The following is a 22167-nucleotide window of genomic DNA, read 5'->3' on the forward strand; positions in this document are numbered from 1 at the left end:
TTCAGTATTTGGCTAACCTTGCTCTGAACCTGCCCCAAGAGATTTCCAACCATTTTAGCCCTCCTTTTCCAGCACTACATGCCTCCTCGACCTAGTTCCATCCCAACATGCTTCTTCTCCCTCTGCTTTCGCAACAGCCCACTAAGAGAATGAGAAACAGGCCCTTGAAAGAGGCTCGGGTTCACTCTCAGCAGTGCCCGTCCCCCTCCCAACCCAGTGCGGGTCACCTACTGATCACAATGTGCGGCCCTATCGTGAGTGCGCAGGAGGGCATTTATGGTTCGCTGGGATTCAAATGAATGTTTATGAGCCTTGTCTGGCAGCCAAAGGCCAGGCACCATCCCAGTTTTTACAGCCACTCTCGTGGGTTTGCCTTTACTTGTGTGAGATTGCTTTGACTTGAGCTCAGATATGGGGTGGCTCAGCCCATCCCTTCTTGTGTTTATTAGTAGAGGTTAAAGTGTGGCTCTCAAAGCGGCAAGGGCAAAGTTCTCCGTGTGAGTAATCTTTGTGCATTTGTTCTGCAGAACGCACAGAGCCGCATTTTACTTCTGTGTCCCTTGGGTGTCAGCTGGCTTTGTAACCTGCATTTATTGTAACGCTTCCCTCTCCTCTGTCAAAAGTAGCGGCTTCATGATTAACCTCACAGCAAGGAAGGATGGAAGCATCATGCCAGTGAATATGCACAAGCTTTGCTGCGTTTTCACTGAACATTGCTCTTTGCTCTGATCTAAAAATATGAGTCTGAATATCTTGGTATGCAAACAAAAAGGATGAAATTACCAGGCCCTGTTTCTGAACCCACAGATAAAGCAGTAGTTTCTCAGTTTCTCACTTTAACCAAACCATTAACTTTAAATATAAATGTCTATTTGCCATTTTGTGTGGTATAATAGAGAATGCTGAGCACCATCTTCCAGAAAGCAAAGTTTAAACAAGTCTTACACAGGATCCCCGCAAGGTTAAGAGAAGTGCAAAGGGTTATGGTATTTTCTCTCTTTTACTACATCCCTTTCTGTTAACACATGATAAACCTCAGCGAGGCCAGATCGAAGCCTCATCTCTTTAAACATTAACCAGTTCAGATTTACTGTCCACCATCTGTGATGTGAAAACAAGTAAAAAGCCCTTTTTTAACCATCTGATTTATTTTATTGCAGCTCGTGATCCCTAATGGTTCTCTATTTCTTTGTGGAGCAGTAAACCTGAATGTTGCCTATTTTCAGGATTGGTTTGTCCGGTTGGTCTTTAAAAAAGGGCCTTCGTGGACTGAATTGAAGACTCAACTATTCTTTCGCTTTATTGTGATAAAAAAAAAAAAAACCCTACATCTTTTAGAGTTAGACTTCAACAAACAGCCAAAGAGTTCGAAATGTTCCGTGAAAGAGAAGGAAAGCTTTTTTTTTTCAGCAGGAATGGGAGCTTCCCTCTAACATTTCTACCAGGACACAGTCAAAGACTTTCATTTAAACCGAGGTCTTTTAAGTCACTGTATCACCAAATGAGGTAACACAACGGTGTTACTAATGCAAACCACTGCTGAAGCTTCACTTTCATTATTAAGCAAACAGAGGAAATGAGCTGAGAGGAAATGTCAGTGAGATTAGCGCCCAGGGTCCAGCTGTTCATCCGAAATTAATCTGTAAAGCAAAACAACGGTCATTTTTGGCATAATATTGACAGTGGATGAGTCTGTACAGAAGAAAGCACAGCAACAGTGATCTGTTAGATGAAGAGCTGCAGGCTACATTCCTCCAACTGCTAAATCAGCTAACCAGCTCCTTACACGGTGCCCTGTTGTGTTAAGCGTTGTCTGGCTATGATTTGTTTCCTCAGAATTCTGTGAGCGGTACTTTTAAACCATGCTTTCAAGTCAACCAGGACTGAAATGCTACTTAAAGAGTTGTATTTCAGCTAAAGACAGAGTTAAACTTCATCTTAAGAAATACAATATGCTTATTTCAGCCTATTTTGCCAAGAGTTAGATAAGAAAATCAATACCACTTTCAGTATCTCTAAAGGTAGGCAGATTTACGTTACCCATTGAACAAAGCCAGGGTACTGTAACAGTTTGTATTGTACAGACATGAGAGTGTTATCGACATTCTCTTCTACTTCTACGCTAGAACACTTACCAGCACATTTCCCAAAATACTAAGTATTCCTGTAATTTACTGAAGCCTAGTTGTTTTTTTATGGATACGGTTACTGAGCTTTCAATAGCAGGTTGTTTTCTATTCTTTGCTTTAAGATGCTTATCAGCTAGTGATACGTTTGAAACTCCTTGCAGATTTGCAGTGGATACAGCCCTTTGTTTTATGTCGCAACTTTTTTTTGTTTTTTTTAAATCAGTTTTATGACATGATTTTTCTGGATCTTAAACAATATCCTAAACAAAAAGGTTTTTGTGAGAGTCTGGCATTAACAAATCTCATCCATTTTCCACAGCTTCATTCCCCCGTTTTGTACTGAAGCTTTGGAACATGCTCAAATTCATATGCAAAACTGCAAAAGAGGCTCCATGTTGTCCCATTTTCACTGTAATACATGCCTCTGGGGTTTTGTTAATCTACTAACACAAATAGTTACAGACATCTTAAGAGTGTGTGAGCATGAGCCAAGCAAACAAAATCAAATCTGATATTTTATCATATACATAAAAGACCGTAAAAATACTTTAGTGACTAAGGCATTAAGATAACTGCACTCTGTGCTTGTCCACGTCCCCTGGCTGTGGTTAAGACCTTGCGGCACACAAGAGGAAGAGGGCCTGACTCATTTGTTTTGAGTTCATTATCCTTTTTGAGAATTACCCTATCACCCAGCACCAGTTTCCGACAGTGGATAACCAACAAGAATATGCCCCACATGCCCCCCCGAGGAGTGGGTTTTCTGTTTTGAAAACAATGTCGTCTGTCATAGTCACTGATCTCATGCGTGGAATAAATCAGAGATGTTATCACACCGACACGACAGTCAAAACCCAGACACAGAACACTGTGTACCTCCCAAGTGTTCACCTTTTCTATTTTCATCAACAACAAACAGAGGCAAGTGCAATTCTAAAACTCCACTTTATTACTTTGTTTTGATTCAAAGACACGTTAAAAGAGAGTAAAAAAGAATCGTAAAAAACGACTAAAACAAGTGTCACAAACGAAAAAAATAAAATAAAAATCCAGAATAACTACTGGTACAGACCTATGCATGGCTTCTGTTCAAAGTGAGAATGGCATTCAGTCAACCACAGTACACTCATACATGCGCACACACACACGCACACACACGGGAAGGACCAGGGCGTGTCGCGCAGTTTATCGATTAATTCTACCTGCGGAAGCGACACCCTTTCGTGTCCCCTAGGTATTTGTCTTCACACTATCATGGGGCCTCCTCTGCATTCAAAAGTCTTAAGGTCCATATTCCCTTTGTTACACCCCAGAGCTGTAGAGGTCGCTCACATGCTGTGTGCAATCCAGGTTCATGTCCTCCCTTTGAACGTGTTCATGCAGGTATAACTCCCAGAAAACTTGTGGATTTCTTCAAGTGCTACTTGTGGCATGAAACTAGAGAGGGCAGAAAGATAAATGAGAGAAAGATAAGTGTGAGTATTAAATTACACCAGAAAGATAAAAAAAAAAAAAAAATTCAGGTGTTAAATTAGGAATTTTTACCTCTTAAGAATGACAAGGGCATGCATTGTCCAGGGCAGGTAGAGGAAAGCCTTGTCGGCTCTGACTGCATCAACAGTCCTCTGGGCGACTACCTCAGGTTTGAGAGGTGGAAAGAGCTGAGGGAACCTACGGAATAAAAAAAATAATAATTAAAAAACAAAAAGGCAATTCTGTGACTAAATGGTCAGTCGGACACACTGAGGAGGAACTGGGTAACATTTCTATATCTGTTTACAGTTTCACAGTGGAACCATCATCCATAACAAATACTAGAGCACAGCTGAAATTTCAGCTGCCTGCTTTAGCCAAAGTGTAGATTATATGTTTTTGACATAACTATTACGACTATTACAAATGTGAGCATGTACATTCATTGTGCAGACACCTTAACACGAGGATAGATTAAAAATGACTGGCGCCGTAGCTACGGAGACAGCGCAGAGCATACACAGACCCTACGCAGACCCCAACGCTGTAGCCTGACATGCAGCTCAACAGAAATGTAACTACGCATCATGGCAATGCAGACAGCAACAGCTGTGATTGGTCCACTTGGTAGTAGCGGGTTTCTGCTTTAGTATTTCCGGCTGCTTTTCCATCTCCGCAATTTTCAAATCGATTGTTTTGGATCAATAAAGATGGAACACATTGAGGAAATGTTAACTGAGGAGGTTCAGAGAAACGGAATCTCTCACTAAATTCTGTCTCCATCAGTTGTGGATCAGCATTTTTATTTTCACCATGAAAACTGGTCCAGACTTTTTCACTTTGCAAGTAGTCCTGACTAGATGTAAGATTCAATCTCTGACGTAGTGTTATGCCTTTGTAGTCCAAAAGATAAATAATTCTACATAGGTCTTAAACTGCATTTTACATCCAGGCTACCACGACTGGGTATACATCCAGCTGGTGCAACAGGCCCTAGGGGCTAAGCGATGAAGGAATCAATGAATAATTCAAACAATGAGTTACTGCTGCAAATTCCTTACCAACTTTGTACAACTGGTATTTTAGCACAAGTTGACCAAGGACATTCTGTTGCAACAAATGAACTGAGAGAGTATCTGCAAAGAGCAGGAGGACTGACCAAAAAGTGAAAAAGCTCCCACTACAGTGAGTCATTGTGTTCTATTATGGTGTGGCTCATTACTGAGGAAAAGTCACTCCATGGCACTCTACAGGTCCTGTGGTAACCATCAATGTCTAGCTTTTTGACTGCAAAAGAAAAAACTTTGACCTGCTGGTGGCTCTAGATGAAATTAGATTTATTCCCCCCATGGACTTGAAAGATCTGTATCACATTTCACAGCAATCCATCAAACAGTTGTCAAGATATTTCCCTCTGAGCCACAAATGTCAACCTCACAGCAGGGCTAGATTGAAAATTGGGGGATTTCTAAAGTCATGTAGGGAATATTAATGTACAAACGTGGAAACTGGACTGGCCAAAGGAGAAACATTGAGATCCCTAGAACCACTAATGATAGCATGGCAAACAGGAAAACAGTAATATATAAAGTTCCCACAAATCCCTAGATAGGGAACATTACAAACTCTGAAGATGTCACACCTTCCCTTCCCACGCAGTCTTCTCACCTGACTCTCATGCCCTGGAACATCTCTGTATTGGTGTGGAAGGGTAGCACGGTGGTGCAGCTGACGCCGGGACAGTCCAGCAGGCCCAGAGTCAGGCTCTCCATGAAGGCCAGTGATGAGGCCTTGGAGGTGCAATAGTCTATGGCTCCAGGGATAGGAGACTGGGACAGGATGGAATTAATGCATACTACGTGGCCATGCTGCAGCTCCAGCATTCGGGGCAGGAAGGCTTTTGTCGTCTAAAACCAGGGAAGAAAAATGGTAAGATATGAAGGAGGTGTGGAAACAGAAGGCAAAATATATTCAGCAAAGTAAAAAGGAGACAAGAGAAGGAAGCCCACACTGTAACCACAGATTAAATTTCCATTTCTATTTAGTTGATAATTGCTTTTCTGTCTGCATATGACATAGTCTTTTGATCTCCATTCAAAATAAAAATGCCACGAGTTTCAAAACCCCTCTGAAGTTTCTGAGGCTAAGAGGCAATTTGGAAATACCCCACTTAACCTGCCATAATAACAGTCATGACTGACAAGTCCGGTGGTGCCTACTGCATATACTGCAATACTAGAATCATAATATGAAAATGATAAGGATAATCTGCTCTGAGGAATTTCCCCATGTCGGCAGGCAAGCTGGCTTTACTTTAATTTATGCAAGTCTTACCCAGAACTGTCCCATAGTGTTGATATGTTGGGATTTCAGAAGAGCGTCGTCATCGCTGTCCATCAAGCTTTTACCATGGACTACGGCTGCATTGTTCACTAATATCGTCACATCTCCCACCTTAAAAAGCGCAACGATGAGAGAGAAGAAAAAAAAAAACACACCACTGTCAGAGATCTCAAGCATTTTCTGTCTGCTTTCCTGAGATGATAAAGTCGCGCAGCACCGGAGCTGTCAGCAATATCCCCTGCTCGTATTCAGATATTTCAGATGAAGTGTAATCTATACACCAGATGGAGACGGAGCAGCTCACGGCGAATATACATGTAGACGAGACAGAGAGACATCCCAGGGAAATATTTTATGATGGGTTTTGTGTGCAAATTCCACTTCAACTCATGCAAGTAGAGCCATTTTGATAGATATTAAGACGGCGTACCTTTTCTCTAACCACCTTGGCTTGCTTGTAGACTTCCTCCCGATTGGCCACATCACACAGGAAATAATGGCACTCAGTTCCAGAGAGGCAGATTTCTTCAGCTGTCTCTTTGAGGCACTTTTCTGTTCTGCCCCACAAGATCACCTGGCAAAGAACCGATTACAGGTTAGAAAAAAGAAACAGTCTCACACCAGGAGCTGCAGTGAAACAAAAAGGGTTATTTTTATTACAGTCATCACCAAAACATTACGTGTCCTTTGCGCAATTTTTCTGGCACTAAGAACTCTTGGTGAAACTGTGGATATCTTTGCAGCAATGCAGCAATGCTCTTTTCATTCAGAGAACAGAGAGGCCATTTTCACTCCAACAAATAGTTTTCGAGCAAGATTAAAGGCTCGGGGGTTGCTGTGCGAATGAATTGTCTCTTCATCCACCCGGAGACTAAATGAAGGCCGGTCATTTGAGCAGGGAACATGGGGTTGGATGGAGGTGGGGGACTAGTGATTGGGCAATTAGATCTGTCAGTCTTTGGGGTCAGGGAAAGGTAATGAAATCAGGGGGTGAGCCCTCCTCATCTCTCAAACACAAATTCTCAAAGAGATTACACGGCCTGTTGGGCAGATGAGCCCTGTCATTTCTGGTCAGGGAGTCTGAAAACAGTGCGTGTGTGAAGTGCTGAGGACGCCAGTGTGGGATTTGGCTGGTCGCCCGTGACCAAGGTTAATATTTGAGCAAAAAGTCCTCTGGAAAGTGATCTTGTGTATTTGAGAGTCAGAGGCAGTGTGTGTATGCACACACAAAGGACAGCATGTCTGTCTGTTAGCCCATGGTTCAGCCTGTCGGTCCCATTGTTTTGCACCAGTGTTGATGTGTAAACACACATTTAGTCACTAGGCCGGATGGATTGATTTATTAGTCTTTGAGATCTTAAATATGGGAGTCATTTAATATAAAACCAACAAGTAACAACAAACATGAACAAACTTCTTATCACGTGTCAGTCTTGTAAAATTTGCTCAGAATTTGTCCAACACACAGGAATACTGTATGTTAATTTGTATAGTCGCGAACTTAATCCCTATTCACACAATTTGCCATCATCTTTACTGCAGTCTTGTTTTTATTAATATTCGGCTAAATCAGACCCAAACACTGACACTGTAACGTCCTTTGGCCGTCAAAGACTACAGTGGGGAATGTGTTCTTTATTTCTCTATCAGATCTGGAGCAATCAGGGTTTGCCTCCCTCTGTGAACGGCCCTGGTCTGAGCTGCTTTTGATTGGGTTTTTTGTTTGCTTCATTTGCAAGCCCATTTGAGTAATCAGTGAAGGCAGACAGGTCTTGATAAATAACTGAAAGCTTTTAATAGGATTTGAGCCAGGCAAACAAAGCTGACAGTTCTCATTAAAAGTCAGCACTTAAAACTCTGCTCTCCTGTTCAAATGTTATTTAATTCATTAGGTTTATCACCAGTCACAACACAGAAGGAACCTAGGAGCAAACAAGGGTGGGCCAAATTGCTATCTGGATAGAAATGGTAAGAAAACTGTTTCTAATTGACCTTGCTATGGCCCTGCTCGCTATTTGTGACAGACTGGTGATTGTTCTAACTAGGCATGCCTAACAAGACTTAACATAAACATGTGCTGTAAGTAAAAGCTCTCTAATCAACAAATTAATGTTGCAAAGCTTGAAACAAGACCCCGAGAGAGATAGCGGAGATGCAACTCAATACAGGCAGAGGTGTACGTCTCTGTGTCCCCAGTAGCTCCAGCTGAATTACACTGATACTCTATCTCTCAGGTCTGAATGTATGGGTGGGTATGAACCCTTCTTTTCACACCCATTGTATGGGCCAGCAGAGAGGCGGCACACAGAGGGGGCAGCAGGAGTTCAGGAGGCAGTCGCCTGCCGCTGTCTAATTACTGCGGAGACAGCAAGGTCAGTTGCAGGGCAATACCCAGCTGGGAGTGGTGTGCTTCCCGCCTCCAGCGCAATACAAGCACACCCACACAAACCTGTTGTCAGTGACTTGGTTTGGTTCATCTTCCTTGCAGAGATCTCTTTATGTAATGCTAACATGCACATAAAAGAAAAACAAAGCTATGTGCAAATATTGAGCTGAGCTGGTGTTGCTGTTAGGATACCGTAAAAGGAGCTTTGAATGAATATACAGTTTAAAGTTGTCAACTATTTACCGAGATTGTTCTGAGAGCCCTCTCGCTGTGCTATTGAAAGTTTTTTTTTTTTTTGTTTTTTTTTTAAAAAGACTTTGGTCTGGTTTATTATTTCAGAGCTGCACGCTGTCATGGTTCCTAACAGCACGCAAGTAGACCTGGCTCCCCTCCGGAGTCTCTGGCGCTTCATCTCAGTGAATTCTTTCATCAACGCTGAAGTTAGGCTTCCTCACACCGTGAAAGCACCAAAGCTTGAGCAGAGGGGAAAAGGAAATTCCGGCTGCCAGTCACAAAGGGGCTCAAACTGGGGTGAGCGCAAGTTCATAGAGGTTAGCCCTATTCATAATTACCGTCCTATTTCCTTTTAGCATCTCTTCAGGCAGGGAGTAATTGTCATACGCATTACCACAGGTGTTGTTTTCAAAGCCTTCACACCTTGATAATACCCAACAATGGGGTGCTGAAAAGCATGGTGACATCCTTTGTTGTGCAGCTGCAAAGTAAAGCTTTTAAAACCTACTGGTTTCTTCTTGCTCAATCCCCAAGGAGATGTCATTGAAAGACAGAAGGAGGCAGTTAGTGTTTCATTGAGCTTTTAGCAATGTTTTCAAGCTGCTAAAATTGCACCTTAAGAGAGCATCCGAGTTGTGGCGTTCGTGGCACACATGTACAGATAATTACAACCCGCAGCTTTCAGCCGGGCTGTTCAGTGTGGGTTGAAATTACCACCATTTTCCTCAGTGTGTAATGATCCATCCTCCCATCTGATGTGATCAAAAATAGAGTTGCTCTGTATTAACACATTACTGCTAAGGGGACACCAGCGACTCATCAGGCACTCAGCTGTGTAATGTTCACCCACCAGATTGGTAGGCAACAGGCACAGCTGGAAATTATGATCAGAGGTTAGCCTGACCTGCAAGGATGTGGGATGCTATATGTAGGCACCGGGGGATTTCAGGCCAAAGGGACAGCTCCGTGTTAGGGAGATGGTGAGAGAGGGGAGGATTGAAAAGTGTGTGGTTAAAACTGTTGGGGTGTTTTCTGCTGAAAATACTATCCGGCAGTTAAGGGGTAAACATGACATCCACAAACACTTTCATTCATTAAAAGTTAAATTCACCTTCATGTCAATCTGTATGACTGAGTCAAATATTTAAACTGATTCCATATATGACAGATCTGAACACCAGGTGTTGCCTCTGAAGTATATCTGAATCCGATTACACCACATTTTATTTACAGTAATGAGTTAGAGTTGCCAAGACAACGTAATCTGTTCCTCCATATCCCTTTTTATTGTGTTCATTTGGTTTTGCATAAAGTCCATAAAAAGGCATCCCATGTCCTCATGCTGCACTTGAAAAAAAAAAAAAAACTAATCTGGCTTTTATTAAACGCATTACCCAGCCTTTTGTTGTCTTGTGATATGTTGGCAGATTTTACAATGGCGCAAAGCCTGCACAGAAAAAAAAAAAAATGGCAAGAAGCTATAATAGGTAATAGCAGGGCTGTTATGATGAGAATGGCTTTGAAGCGGTTTCTGCGAGGCTTTGTGCATGAACCACCCCCACCTCCTGTACACTCGCATGTACATGGTCAGTGCCTCCATCACAGGCTAAAACTTTGGATAATGCACTTTCTAGACATGTCAGTCACACCACAACCACCCCGGACCTCTGCAAAATGAATGTCAGCTCACTACCACACTTAATCATATCATTCTGCCATAAATGCTGCACAGACCTGCCCTCTGGTTGACCCGAGCGGTTGTGCAATACTTGAACCAAAATTGAGGGCAGTGTCTCCAGTCTCACTGGACCAACTGGGCTACTTTGAGGTCATGATCTCTGCTTTCATACAACAGCGGAACAACAATACACTTGGGGTAGGGTAGGCAACACCGCGGGCTACCTGAGGCAGCAGCAGGAGGAGGAGGAGGAGGAGGAGGAGGAGAGGGTGTGTGGGTGGATTCAATCTGCTCTACTACTATGCCTGCTTTTGACACAAAAAGCAACTAACAGCATCAAACGAACTGCCAAAAGAAATTGGCTGGAAAATAACTTCAATTATCTGCTAATCCGTTTCTTTTGGGAGAGGGTGGAAGGGAGCAGTGTGCGTGCAACAAGTTGTCCAATTACCTTTCTGGCCCCCTGCTTGGCAAACTCTTTGGCCAGGTGTCGACCGATGCCTCGTCCTCCACCAGTGATCAATACCACCTCCTTGGTCAGGTCCTTCCTCCTGCTCGGCAACAGCGAAAACAAACTTGCCCGCACTATATAATAGAGCATTTGCACCGGGAAAAGAAACATGCGACACGCGCTCTTCAGCTCCATCTCGGGTTGAGTGCTCACGGGCAGCAGACGAGTGCAAATGTTTACGCTGCAAGTTTTGCGTGCACTACTACTGATATCCTCCCAACGGTGAGCGCGGAGTGCAGAAACGGCGACTTTTTTTCCCCGAGCCCCTGCAAGTTTATCCGCATGCAAACAGTATCATGTGCAGCCTCACAGAGTGTCGCATGAGTAATCCGCGGGCGAACAAATGTTAAAAACGCAGAACCGTGCGGCTTCGGGGAGCTCGGACATCTTAGTGCATCAGACTCTCGAAATGTTTGAGTGATCACTCATTGCGCCTGTCAACCACCGGTGGAGACGCGAAACATAAGTCCAAGCGACGCTCCGTGGTGTGCGCTACTGAAACCGCTGGGCTTTTGGTGTTGTGTTCCTGTCCTGTCCTGCCTTTTTATATCACCGCCTCTGCCCTGGCTTCGGTACTTCTGTCAGTGAAAGGACCTGGGTGAACCTAGAGGGGTGGTTTGTGAGGGCATTAATCCTGATTGACATGTTAAGTGGGGATGAATATTTTTGCTCCAGTGAGTGCCCGTCTGCCCCTGACTGGTTGCGTACTTGCCTCTTCCCCACCCCCTTCGTGTGGCTACAGCGGTGGTTCTCAATTTGCGGTCCGGCCCCCCCTCCAGCGGTCGCCCCACTGCGTCCCAGATGGGTGCCAAGTCACTTTTGGGAAAGTTTAACTTCATAATTCCACTGACCCGAATTTAACCTCATTACATAACAATGATGTTGCAATCACGGGATTCACTGACAGTCAATGGAACATCGACACATTCATATGTAGGTATTGGGTGCACTAGAGAGTACTTGGTCAAGAGTTTCATAAAATGACTGAGTCAACTATCCTTAGACCACCAGCCCTGTTAATTAAGTTAAACAAATAATCAAGCAAGCAAACAAACAATCAGCTAAACCAACACAAATAAATCTGACAGAGATAGACAAATAGATAAATCGCTGCTTGATCCATCCTAAATATTGTCAAAAACAGGTCTGGATGCTCAAATTAAGCTCAACTACTGCCTCGAGTTGTATAAAAAGGATTCATTTTATATCATTGCACAGAAATCTGTCTGTGGCCCAAAAACTTGCAGTGTTCTCCAGCTGTAGGTGTAAATCCACATTAGCTGATTGATTTGTTGCGGTGACAGTGTTTGTGAAGCAGGTCATATCTTCTTCTGTGCAACAGTGCAATTTGGAAATTACTAGGTCAGCCCAGCCTTGGGAGCTTGGCTGAATGACAAACAGAAAAGTGCATGAATACCTCCAAAACAAATCCTATGAGTCCGCGGGCCTCAGACAAGATTCCAGTCTGTGATGTTTGGCCCTGGCACTGTGATTTTTCCTGGGTATCGCTGAATGCAGGGCTCTCTCAGCAACTGGGATGGGTTTAAAGAGCAGCCTCACAATGGTTGCTTTGTGTTGGGCTCGGCTACTTAGGGGAAGGCAGAGGGCCTCTCGGGGGCTGCTTAAAACTCCAAGACAACATGACTCCAGATGCTGTCTTCATTTTGGAAATTTCTGATTTAAATATATATATAATGTGAACCCAAAGCCAAGATTTGAAGCTTATAATTAAATATTCTTAGAGGAAGTGAAGCTGAGTTTTGCAAAAAAAAAATCTCACAAAATGTATTTCTGTGAGTGGTAAATAGGTTTAGGCTGCATGTAGATTTTAAAAATGTAAATAGAGTATATTTCAGAAGGTGCAGTTTATTTATACTCATGCTATCACTGCCATCTACAGATCATCCGGGAAAGTTCAGATAAGGGTGTCTTCAGCCAGCCTTCACTGGGAGCTTCGCTGAACATTTTCTTCCTTTAGACACCAGACAAGAAAAATGCCACTGTCTCCGTGCCGAGTGCATCTGTGAGCGGTGGAGCTTTCCTCTGCGCGGAGAGGATGAAAGAAAGCTGGAAAGAAAACATCATAACCATCAGATATCTGTGAAAATGTTACCAGGAGTTCGGGAGGCAACTTTACGGGCACTATAGAAATGTATAAATAATCAAAAAAACTTCTCCATTGACACGCAAATATTTTGTTCTGTGGTGGAACAAAGTGGTTTCTTTGGGAAACGTGTAATTAGTGTGACTACACAGCCACAAAACACATTGAAGAATATAATTATTTTCTTCCTGGCCAACAGGCAGCTAAAAATGTCATTAAACAGAACCAAGGTCAGAATGCATTGCAGGCGGATGTGGGAGGGGTGAAAAGAGGCTGAAAGCAGGTAGATAAAACATTTACTCCTAATGACTTACCTTCAGCAGAGCCGACCAGCAACACCATGGACATTGGCTCGGCAATTTTAATAATTGGCTTCGCTGCTCTTGTTGCAGCCTTCCTCCTTCTCGTAATTGGACTTGTGTACTCTGAGCTGATGAATTCAGACATTCCTCGTGGGGTTGCAAATAGTGGGAAATTGCACATGGTTCACGGCTTGTTTGTTGGCATGGCGATTGTGGTGAGTATCTGCATCTGTGGAGGTGTTAGGGTGCTTATTATTTTATGTTTCTTGCATTGTTACTGAATCTCTTTAGGGTCCTTTTTTTCTTATTCTTCAGACTAGAAGAAATGCCTCCTGTGGAGACAAAAAGAATTAACTCTACTCTTTCAGGCTGAACGTGTCTGTCCTTTCTTTGTCCTCCAACACCTGATAAAGCTGAGATCAGAGAAATTTTAGATAAGAAATCACGTCTACCAAAGGTGCAAAGATACACAGAGTCATGTGTTTCCCTTTCTTTGATGCTGCCACAGTAAATATGGTCTCTCAGACAGAGTAACCTTCACTCTGACTTTACCTATCAAGAGCATTTAGTTTATTTGTTCATAACATTGTCTGCCATTTGTTGTTAGTCTGCAGTTTCTCTCCTGCCAGGGTCGAATCCTGCACCGCCTGGGCGTTTGCAATCAGGTCGGCTTCATTCGATGGTTTGTGGCCTGTTTTCTGACTCGCGTGAAACAAGTTCCCGCTGGTCTGCGAGTGAAGGACATGACGTTTTCTGAGGTGCCAGTGCGAGTCTACGAACCCACCACCACGTGCAATGGCTTGAGGAGAGGTCTTGTGTACTTCCATGGGGGAGGATGGGTACTGGGCAGTATAGGTATGCTATGTTCAAATTATTTATTTGAGTAGAATGAAAAAAAATTTTTCAATTACAGGGAAGAATCTTCAGTCAGTTAATTGTTCATCATTTAAAATCCCTTTAAAATGCCAGAAATGCTTTTTTAAAGTTAAGTATCAATCTGCACTCAAAACAGTAATTGGAACAATCAGTTAAAAATACAGTATTTTTTTTTGTGAGGCTGCAGTGGTACATTCATCTTTGAATATACTGTCTGAATATCAACAAATGAGACCAGCATAGACGTAATAAATTGCCATGTTCTGTCTGTGGCTTTGGTTTCTTCTAATACCAGAGAGACTGCGGTACCTTTTGCTAACAGAGTCCTGCTAATCCCTAACAGATTCTGTTGATGAAGTCTGTCGGCACATCGCCAAGGAATCTAACACAACTGTGATTTCTGTTGGGTATCTAAACTTTTTCTGCACTGCACATAAATAACCAAAGTCTATTTAGTCCAGCATGTGGCCACAATTCAGTGTACTGTCCTGCTGTCTTCCCATTCACCTCTCTTAGGTACCGATTAGCCCCCGAGCACAGGTACCCTACCCAGCTGGATGATTGTGAAACAGCGACGTGTCACTTCCTGTCTGTGGCTGAGACGGAGTTCAGCGTGGACTCTCGCAGAGTGGCAGTCGGAGGGGACAGCACTGGGGCTAACCTGGCAGCAGCGCTGTGCCAAAGGCTGGCGAGGAGAGAGGATGGGCATCTGCCATCCCCCTGCGCTCAGCTCCTCATCTACCCAGCCCTGCAGATGGCAGATTTCAACCTGCCCTCATACCAACAAAATCATGCTGTGCCCATATTGTTTCGTGGCCGGATGGCATTCTACTTCTTGCAGTACCTCAATGGAGACATGTCCTTGTGCCAGGAAGTGCTGGAAGGAATCCATGTCCCCACTGAGCTCAGGCCACGCATCAAAGACTGGCTCTCCCCTTCCAACTTACCCCCCGAGTGCTTCACACGAGGTTTCTCCGAACCCCCAGCCCCAGATTATGATGGGGCAGTGTATCACGCAGTTAAAGCCGGTTTGGAAGCTGAGGTCTCACCTTTGCTAGCAGACGATGACATCATTCAGAAAACCCCGCCAACCTTCATCCTCACCTGTGAGTATGATGTCCTGCGGGATGATGGGATTCTTTACAGGAAACGACTGCTGGACTTGGGGAAAGATGTCACCTGGGAACATGTGATGCACGGGTTTCATGGAATGATTAGCTTCTTTAACCAGGGATGGCTCGCCTTTCCCTCTGCAGTACATGTTGTGAATAGTGCTGTTGAGTATGTAAAAACACTGTGAAGTTCATAAAGAAGATCATAAAATAAACTTGATTCCACTTACATTTTAAGAAACAAGCCTGCCTCCACTGTTCATCATTACCATTATACTGTTCACAGAAGACAAATCAATAAACAAAACCTGCTTTATTCCAAAAATGAAACGTAGCCTCAAGACACAAAGTCTGCAAACAGTTCCTGGCACCACTTGAACCATATAGAGTATACTTCTCAAAGTAAATGTCATGCCCTAGTATTAAGGAATGTATTTCTTTTTAACAAAGATGTAAGACACCTCCCGTCTGCTTCCAGGATACTGTGCTTGCCTTGCCTACAGTGTTTGCTGTATCCATGGCAACCAAGCTCCATTTCCCCTCCACTGCCTATGCCATTATGAGGTCAGGTGAATACACCTACATTACATGCTGTCTGTTTGACTAGCTAACCTTGCTCTAACAAGGCTTCAGATTTCTCTGGCTGAGTGTGTTTGACACCAGCTGAAGTATGAACCAGACCAAAGTCATGGCACAGGATAAATGGGCTCAACCTGGATGGAGGATAGAGCAGAAGTATGGAAATAAAGTGCTGTTGGGTAACTGGGCTGAAGAAAGACTTCAGGTAGGCAATTTGTCTGCTAGTTGCTTAATGTATTTGGATCCTCTGCTCTAAAATATAATATATTCCTAAATGTCAAGTATCAAGATCTACAGAGATCTCTAAAATACTGTACAACTTCTACTAGATATGTGAACACAGGGTATAGCTTTCCATGTAAAACGTAATACCATAGCAGTGGCAGGCTGCCAAGGGTTTTGTAGGACCTCAGTAGGTAGGCAAATCTATAGCAAAGTGATTAGGCAGCCTCAGTTCAGCTACATCAGCACAGCCTCCTGGTGGGAGAGGCTAGAGCTGGAGACTAATTACATTGACGTGAGTTTCGGCCACGGGCTGCTGGTTCAGGATTTGAGAGGAGAAATGACTTCAGAAATACTGTACAACAGTGAGGATCGATAGCAAAGTGTGAGCTTTGCTGATCCTTGTGCTGGGCTCATTGCTCAAGTCCCTGTGTACCCCCCACCCCTCCCCTCCACTTTTTCACTCCTCTGCGCGATGTCTGTTTATTCCATCCGACACAGTTCACTCAGGAGCCAAAGATAGCTAACAGCACCAGTCGTGCAGACTATGGGCCCCACTGGGACTTCCAGCCAGACGTCTCTGAGAGAAGATCTGCCCTGCTGAGAGCTGAGGTCAGCCTTTAACTGCTCATTCATGGCATTAACGCCAATTGAATGCCTGTCACAACCCTGCAAGTCAGGGGTTTCTTTTCCAGATTGTGAACACTTTTGCATAATATTGATGGCCGAGATAAAGGCCTGTGATAAAACTCTTTATGAAAGCAAGTTTCTGGTCAGACTCAGCAGTCATGAAAATGTGTAAAATCATCAGTCCTGCTGAGCACTTAAAGGCCAGTTAGAGCAATTTGCTGCTGCCACATGGGGAGGCTCCTGAAGATTATTGAAAAAGAACAGGTCATGGCCTTTGTATCTTAATCTAGTGAAAGGCAGTACAGGCTATGCCAAGACTTCTGTGTACTTTTATCCAGGGGCTTCCATCCAAGATGCTGTTCGCCCACTGTGGCCCATCATCCTCACATTACTTGGTCACGCAGTATGGAGAAAGCTACGGGCATAAGCACACAAATTCTTTGCCCGCTCTGCGAGCCCAGCAGTCAGACAACTTGACATGGCAAGCTGAGAAATCTGACCAGCCAACTTCTGGTAAGACCACAGTTTGAAGTGCCATGCCACCATTGTCAGAAGGTATGGATTGTACTCAGGAAATGGTATTGTATATTAAACCTTTCAGTTACCAAGAGTGTGAATGCAGTGAAAATACAGTGCATTAAATTTTGTATGGACCAAACGTATGAGCAGTTGTATTCATGAACAATTAACTCTGGGTTGCCCCCAATGCCTTTTATTGTTCCAAATCAGTCACCGGTGTAATTAATGGCTGCAGTAACATGGCAGTTAACTTTATCTTCCTTTCCAGCCCTTCCAACCAACTTTGGCCCGCCACGGTCCACAAATCACCATTTCGAAAAGCAGCAGTCGCACTTCCCATCTCTGACTGTGTACAGGTCAGAATACCAGAGGCACCCACTTAGTGCCTTCTGCCATACACGCTGTGCCAGGACTTCACACGTGCTCTCCAGCCACGTCTACGCAGCCAATCACAACAACAAGGACCTGGATCTGAGACAGCGCTTGCTCCTACAAGTACCAGATCATTGTTTCAGTCCATTTTCACCATCACAACAGACTTTGAGACAGACCCGTGACTCTTAAATTACCTCGCTTCCTGCTTGTTATTTTAGAAGCTCTGCTCCAAGTGAGGCTTCTTTCTCTTTATTAGTTCACAGCATGAACATTGTTAACCCATTTGGGAAATCCAAAGGAATTAAAAAAAAATTAACCATGATTCTCATTATGTTGGCAGGAGGACTACTGTAGATCTCTGTGTTGTGCAGTGGGTAGTTTCAGTGTTTATGTATGTGAATGGGTGTGTGTCTCTGTGCAAGAGGGAATGGGGGGGGCTATAAATTATGTCTGCCCTTCCAATGGATAATTGCATGCAAATTCTTTCTCCCTCTGCACACTTGAAACCCCAAATGAGCTGCTAGGAAACAAGATACTCAGTGAAAAGGACAAGCAAAAGAAAAAAAAAAAGAAAAATAATAAAGCAAGTGTTGATGTCAGAACTGACCGGGGTATTGAGGCAAACCAGAAGCCATGAGTCATCCAATGCAAAGTCTGAAGGGACGTGTCTAACTCCCATTCCATTAGGTGTTTAATTACAGGGAATCAAAGTGTTTAATTAGGAAGAATCAAAGATGCTTATGTTTGATGGTCAACCATCTGTGTCTGCCTCCCCTTTTCCCGCCTGTCTGCTGCCTTCCAGTGCAGCTCCATTTCACCCACTGTTAGCTAGTTAGTCACTCTGCTGTGCAGCTGATGCGTGTGTCACGTGACACCTCTGTGTTGAAGGAAGTCTGTAACACAACATGTCTAGCCCCGAGCACTGCTGTGTTAGTCTTCAGAGCCACATGATGGTGCTATAGCAACATGTCACTGTGTTTTTGAAGTGTTCGGCTTTACAGTCTGTACAGTGAGAGACTTGACTGTAAATGAGAAGACAATGAGGCATTTGATATTTGTATCATTCTTTGCGTGACACAGTCAGCACTTAATAAAACAAACTGGGGTGTTTAGCTTGTTCATGTGCTATACTATTACTGGTTATTCAGCATGTATAACACAAACACTGGAAATCATACCTGCCTTAATACCTTTAGTCACCGTTTGTGGATTAATATGCAGTAAATGACAGAGACATATTTTGTATTTTTGAAAACAATAGACAACAAAGTAAAGATATTTAATTGGTAAATTGAACATAGATGAATACATATGCACTATATATGCACACGCATATATAAAAATAACTACTACTGAAGAGTTTCAAAACCTCGTGACAAATGCTTTACTGCCTCAGCTATTCATATTGTATGACGTACCCATTTACATTTTGTCATATTTAAAGAGCAACTGTAGATAATAGCATTGTATCCAGGCCACTGTGTAAGTTATATTTGTGCCCTACACAGTGGGGCACAGTGATGGATCATCTCTGTATTTCCCAATCTCTGCGTGTTAGAGTTGAGTGAACTCATTTACTCCCGGACTTTTTTTATGAATTATCTTTACAGTGAAGAGGTTAGGCATCTGGGGTGATATAAAACTAGCGTAATGGCAGGAGGGAGTGGCAAATCAAAGGAGCAAACGATTTACATGGCAGCACATCCTGCGTAAATCTAAGCAAACAGTAGTTTGACTACAATTAAGAGTCTAATACTTAACATCTGCTGCCAAGGGCGAGACACAAGAAACACACAATTCTTTGTGTAATTGCAACTGAAGAAAAATAAAGCTGTGTACGGAACACACTTTGTGAGTTTGTGGAGAGGGGACATAAGCTCTGCAAAAACATTTGGAGTTGGGCTGGGTTCAACATAAACCTGATCAAAGCAAAACCAGTCAACAGTAAAGTGGATGTAAAATACGCTCTTGTAGGGATACTCCATCACCATCTAATCTCATCGTCAATGGAAAACTGTGTTGTGTGTGTAACTCCTTGTTACACACTTGTCTGTAGAGGTGTCTTATCAGGTAGTGAAAGGACAAAGGGGAAAAGTATGCCCTTAGCTGCACACAGGACACTCAAGTCCTCATCTGTGAAAGCAGGAGAGATCTCATCAGCCTCGTACCTCACGGTGAACTGACGGCTGACACAATAGATTGTGCCATCCTTTGTGACACACTGAAAGGCAGGGCAGTGTAGAAGACGTCTGGAACTGCACTCATACCACAGTCGAGCCACTGTATGGTAGCGGTACACACTGACACCCAGCAGTGGGTTGACGTCGAAGCGATACAGAAATCTCCCAACAGCCACCATGTCTGCAGTTCTGTCTTTGCTGCCTATCAAGAGGCTTGGCTTCCAAGTGTTGGTTTTGGGGTTGTAGCGCAGCAACATATATCTGAGAGTACCCCCAGAAACAAAAAGCTCCCCACTGCACACCGTGACATGATGTGCTACAGCAAATGTATCATTAGGCAGCGGAGCCACAAATGTCCATCTGTCCAATCGCGGGTCGTAGCGCTCCACAGAGGAGAGGCACTCCCCTCCGATGGCGTAGATGAAGCCCTCCAGTGCTGCCAGTTTGCAGCGGGGCCTGGCTTCATTCATAGGACTGATCTCTTTCCAAATGGAAGTCAAAGGATTGTAGCAAAACACTCGCTTTGAGGGTGTCATTTCTCTGTCTGTGCCTTGGCAGCCCACTGCCACAAATAAGTAGTTATCCATTGTGCACATGGCACAGGCTTTAGAGACGACCTCCTGTGGAATCAGGCAGAGTGTATGCCAGACGTCTTTGTAGTCATCATAATAGTATATTGCACTAGACATCTTTCTCTGCTTTGTTGCTGCTGTCTGTTCTTCTGTGTCTCTCATCCAGTCTTGAGGGTCCATGTCTGCAGCCATGACGAACCTTCTCCCCTTCAGACGCTGTGTCCGGATTTGTTCCCGCTCACCAGCCATTAGCCGTCCATAAAGGTTGGGGTCCCTGAGCACTTGTAGGTAGTTGTCTGACATGAACCCCAGGGCTGCTTTCTGGATAGACATCTGGCCATGTTTTTTGGCCAGGTATAGTGTCTCCAAACAGTTACCTAGATCAAGCTTACTCTTTATGATCTCCAAATCTTTGCCATCGAGAATTTTTGGCAGGTGTAAAAATGGAGCCCCTGCTACAGTCTCTAAATCAGCCCCCTCCCCTGCTGTATGACCTTTACTGTCTGAAGAGGGACTGATAGGGGATACAGAGATACACTCATCACCGGTTGAGGCCAGGGAGTGAGTCACTGGAGTTGAGGCTCTTGAAGTTGGAAAGGGGATGGAAAGCTCAGACTCCTCTGCTGCAGACAGATAGCTCTCCTTGCGTAGGAGTACAGGCCTTGCGGGGTGCCTCTGCTGGAAGCTTCCTATCGAGGAGGCATCCTCAACAGTGCTTTGTGGTAAAACCAGATCACGCATAATGATGGGGCTTAAAGAGGAGGGAGAGTCTGTGAGGTTTCTGCCACGGCTTCCAAACTCCACCGGCTGTGACTCAGAGTTCCTCTCATACTGACCCAGCACACTGTTTGAATCTGTAACAGAGTGAGAAGAGGACTCAACATAGTAATCGTATATCTTTCCACGCACAATCTGGTCTCCTGTTCCTTCCAGCACCACGGTAGCATCCTCCACTTTGATCTCTGCCTTGGAGAAAAAGCTCGAGTAGGCCCCCTGGCGCTCCAAGTCCTGCCTTAACTCCCTGCCCACACCCACACAGCCCTCCAGCTTCTGCAAAAAGCAAGGGGAGCGGCGCCCCGTTGAACTGCCCATCCCACTCTCTGTTGGAGCAGGAAGGTTCAAAGCAGATCCAAATGAAATATTACTGGTGGCAACCTGCGCCTGCGTCTGATGAGTGAGTACCTCGCCTTTCATGCTGATATCTTGGTCAGTATTTGACATACTAAATGCATCCTCTCTCTTTTCAAGTTGGTGTGGACGATCTTGTGCAGCCGTTTCCTTGGTGCTGTCAGATGTCAGGTCATCAGCAGCTGAGTCTGCGTGCAGGGGTCTGGGTCGCTCGTCGCCATCATCCGTGTCATGCTTTGGAGAGCTTTGATGCTGTAGTGGCGTCTTGCAGTTTTGGCAGGTCGATTTTTGTGGCTCTTTGTTGTCTTTGTTGCCACCGAGCTGAATCGTCCTCACGTGCCTGGAGCTGTAGAACCTGTAGGCCCAGGAAACCAGCACAACCGCGGCAACTGAGACACTAAGTTTCAACAGCAGCTGCATGTCGAACTGGACTCCCAAAAGGTCTGCAATGGGCATAGCTGTAGAAGTGATAGTGGCAATGGCTGGTTGACTGACCCTACTGAATGTTATTGTCACTGCTCCGCGGTTTTCATTGTAAACGACCTCTTGTGATCTGATGACTGCGCCTCTTTGCCCAAAGGATCAAGTGTAAAATGATAGCTTGAGAGGCGCTATTTGCATCCCTGGCTCCGTAGAGGCGGGGCGCTTTCCATGCACCACCTGTGGCATGTCAGAGGCAGTCTTAGAAACCACACACAGAATATGTAAATACCTCTTAGATCAATATTTGGTTATACCATTTGCTGACTCACCCAAGCTTTTCCCATGGCTATGGAGATACTGTATCACACAAAAACTTCTGTCAATAATTTTC

At 44.2% G+C, this 22167-nt stretch overlaps 4 protein-coding genes across 4 annotated transcripts; 2 read left to right on the forward strand and 2 right to left on the reverse strand.

Annotated features, from left to right (window-relative positions):
• Positions 1-2694: 2694 nt before the first annotated feature.
• On the reverse strand, positions 2695-11194 carry dhrs3b (dehydrogenase/reductase (SDR family) member 3b). The gene is made up of 6 exons (XM_084543977.1): positions 10695-11194; positions 6376-6519; positions 5937-6056; positions 5271-5509; positions 3675-3800; positions 2695-3566 (listed from the first exon to the last, which is right to left on the reverse strand). Exons 1-6 carry the CDS (start codon positions 10887-10889, stop codon positions 3482-3484), a joined length of 909 nt encoding a protein of 302 aa, XP_084400103.1. The 5' UTR covers positions 10890-11194; the 3' UTR covers positions 2695-3481.
• A 2004-nt stretch (positions 11195-13198) lies between these two features.
• Positions 13199-15521, forward strand: aadacl4 (arylacetamide deacetylase-like 4; the record flags this gene model as incomplete). The annotated part of the gene is made up of 4 exons (XM_084542181.1): positions 13199-13375; positions 13790-14015; positions 14380-14443; positions 14553-15521. The coding sequence occupies 4 exons, from the start codon at positions 13199-13201 to the stop codon at positions 15334-15336; spliced, it is 1251 nt and encodes a 416-aa protein (XP_084398307.1). The 3' UTR covers positions 15337-15521.
• A 265-nt stretch (positions 15522-15786) lies between these two features.
• Positions 15787-18413, forward strand: cfap107 (cilia and flagella associated protein 107). Its single transcript, XM_084543226.1, has 4 exons — positions 15787-15932; positions 16451-16561; positions 16918-17092; positions 17367-18413. The coding sequence occupies exons 1-4, from the start codon at positions 15819-15821 to the stop codon at positions 17660-17662; spliced, it is 696 nt and encodes a 231-aa protein (XP_084399352.1). The 5' UTR covers positions 15787-15818; the 3' UTR covers positions 17663-18413.
• Positions 18414-18575: 162 nt separating this feature from the next.
• On the reverse strand, positions 18576-21809 carry klhdc7a (kelch domain containing 7A; the record flags this gene model as incomplete). The annotated part of the gene is made up of 1 exon (XM_084542384.1): positions 18576-21809. The coding sequence occupies one exon, from the start codon at positions 21807-21809 to the stop codon at positions 19512-19514; it is 2298 nt and encodes a 765-aa protein (XP_084398510.1). The 3' UTR covers positions 18576-19511.
• Between the last annotated feature and the right edge of the window lie 358 nt (positions 21810-22167).

The sequence above is a fragment of the Chelon labrosus genome (assembly GCF_963514085.1).
Source record: "Chelon labrosus genome assembly, chromosome: 4".
Lineage (NCBI taxonomy): Eukaryota > Metazoa > Chordata > Actinopteri > Mugiliformes > Mugilidae > Chelon > Chelon labrosus.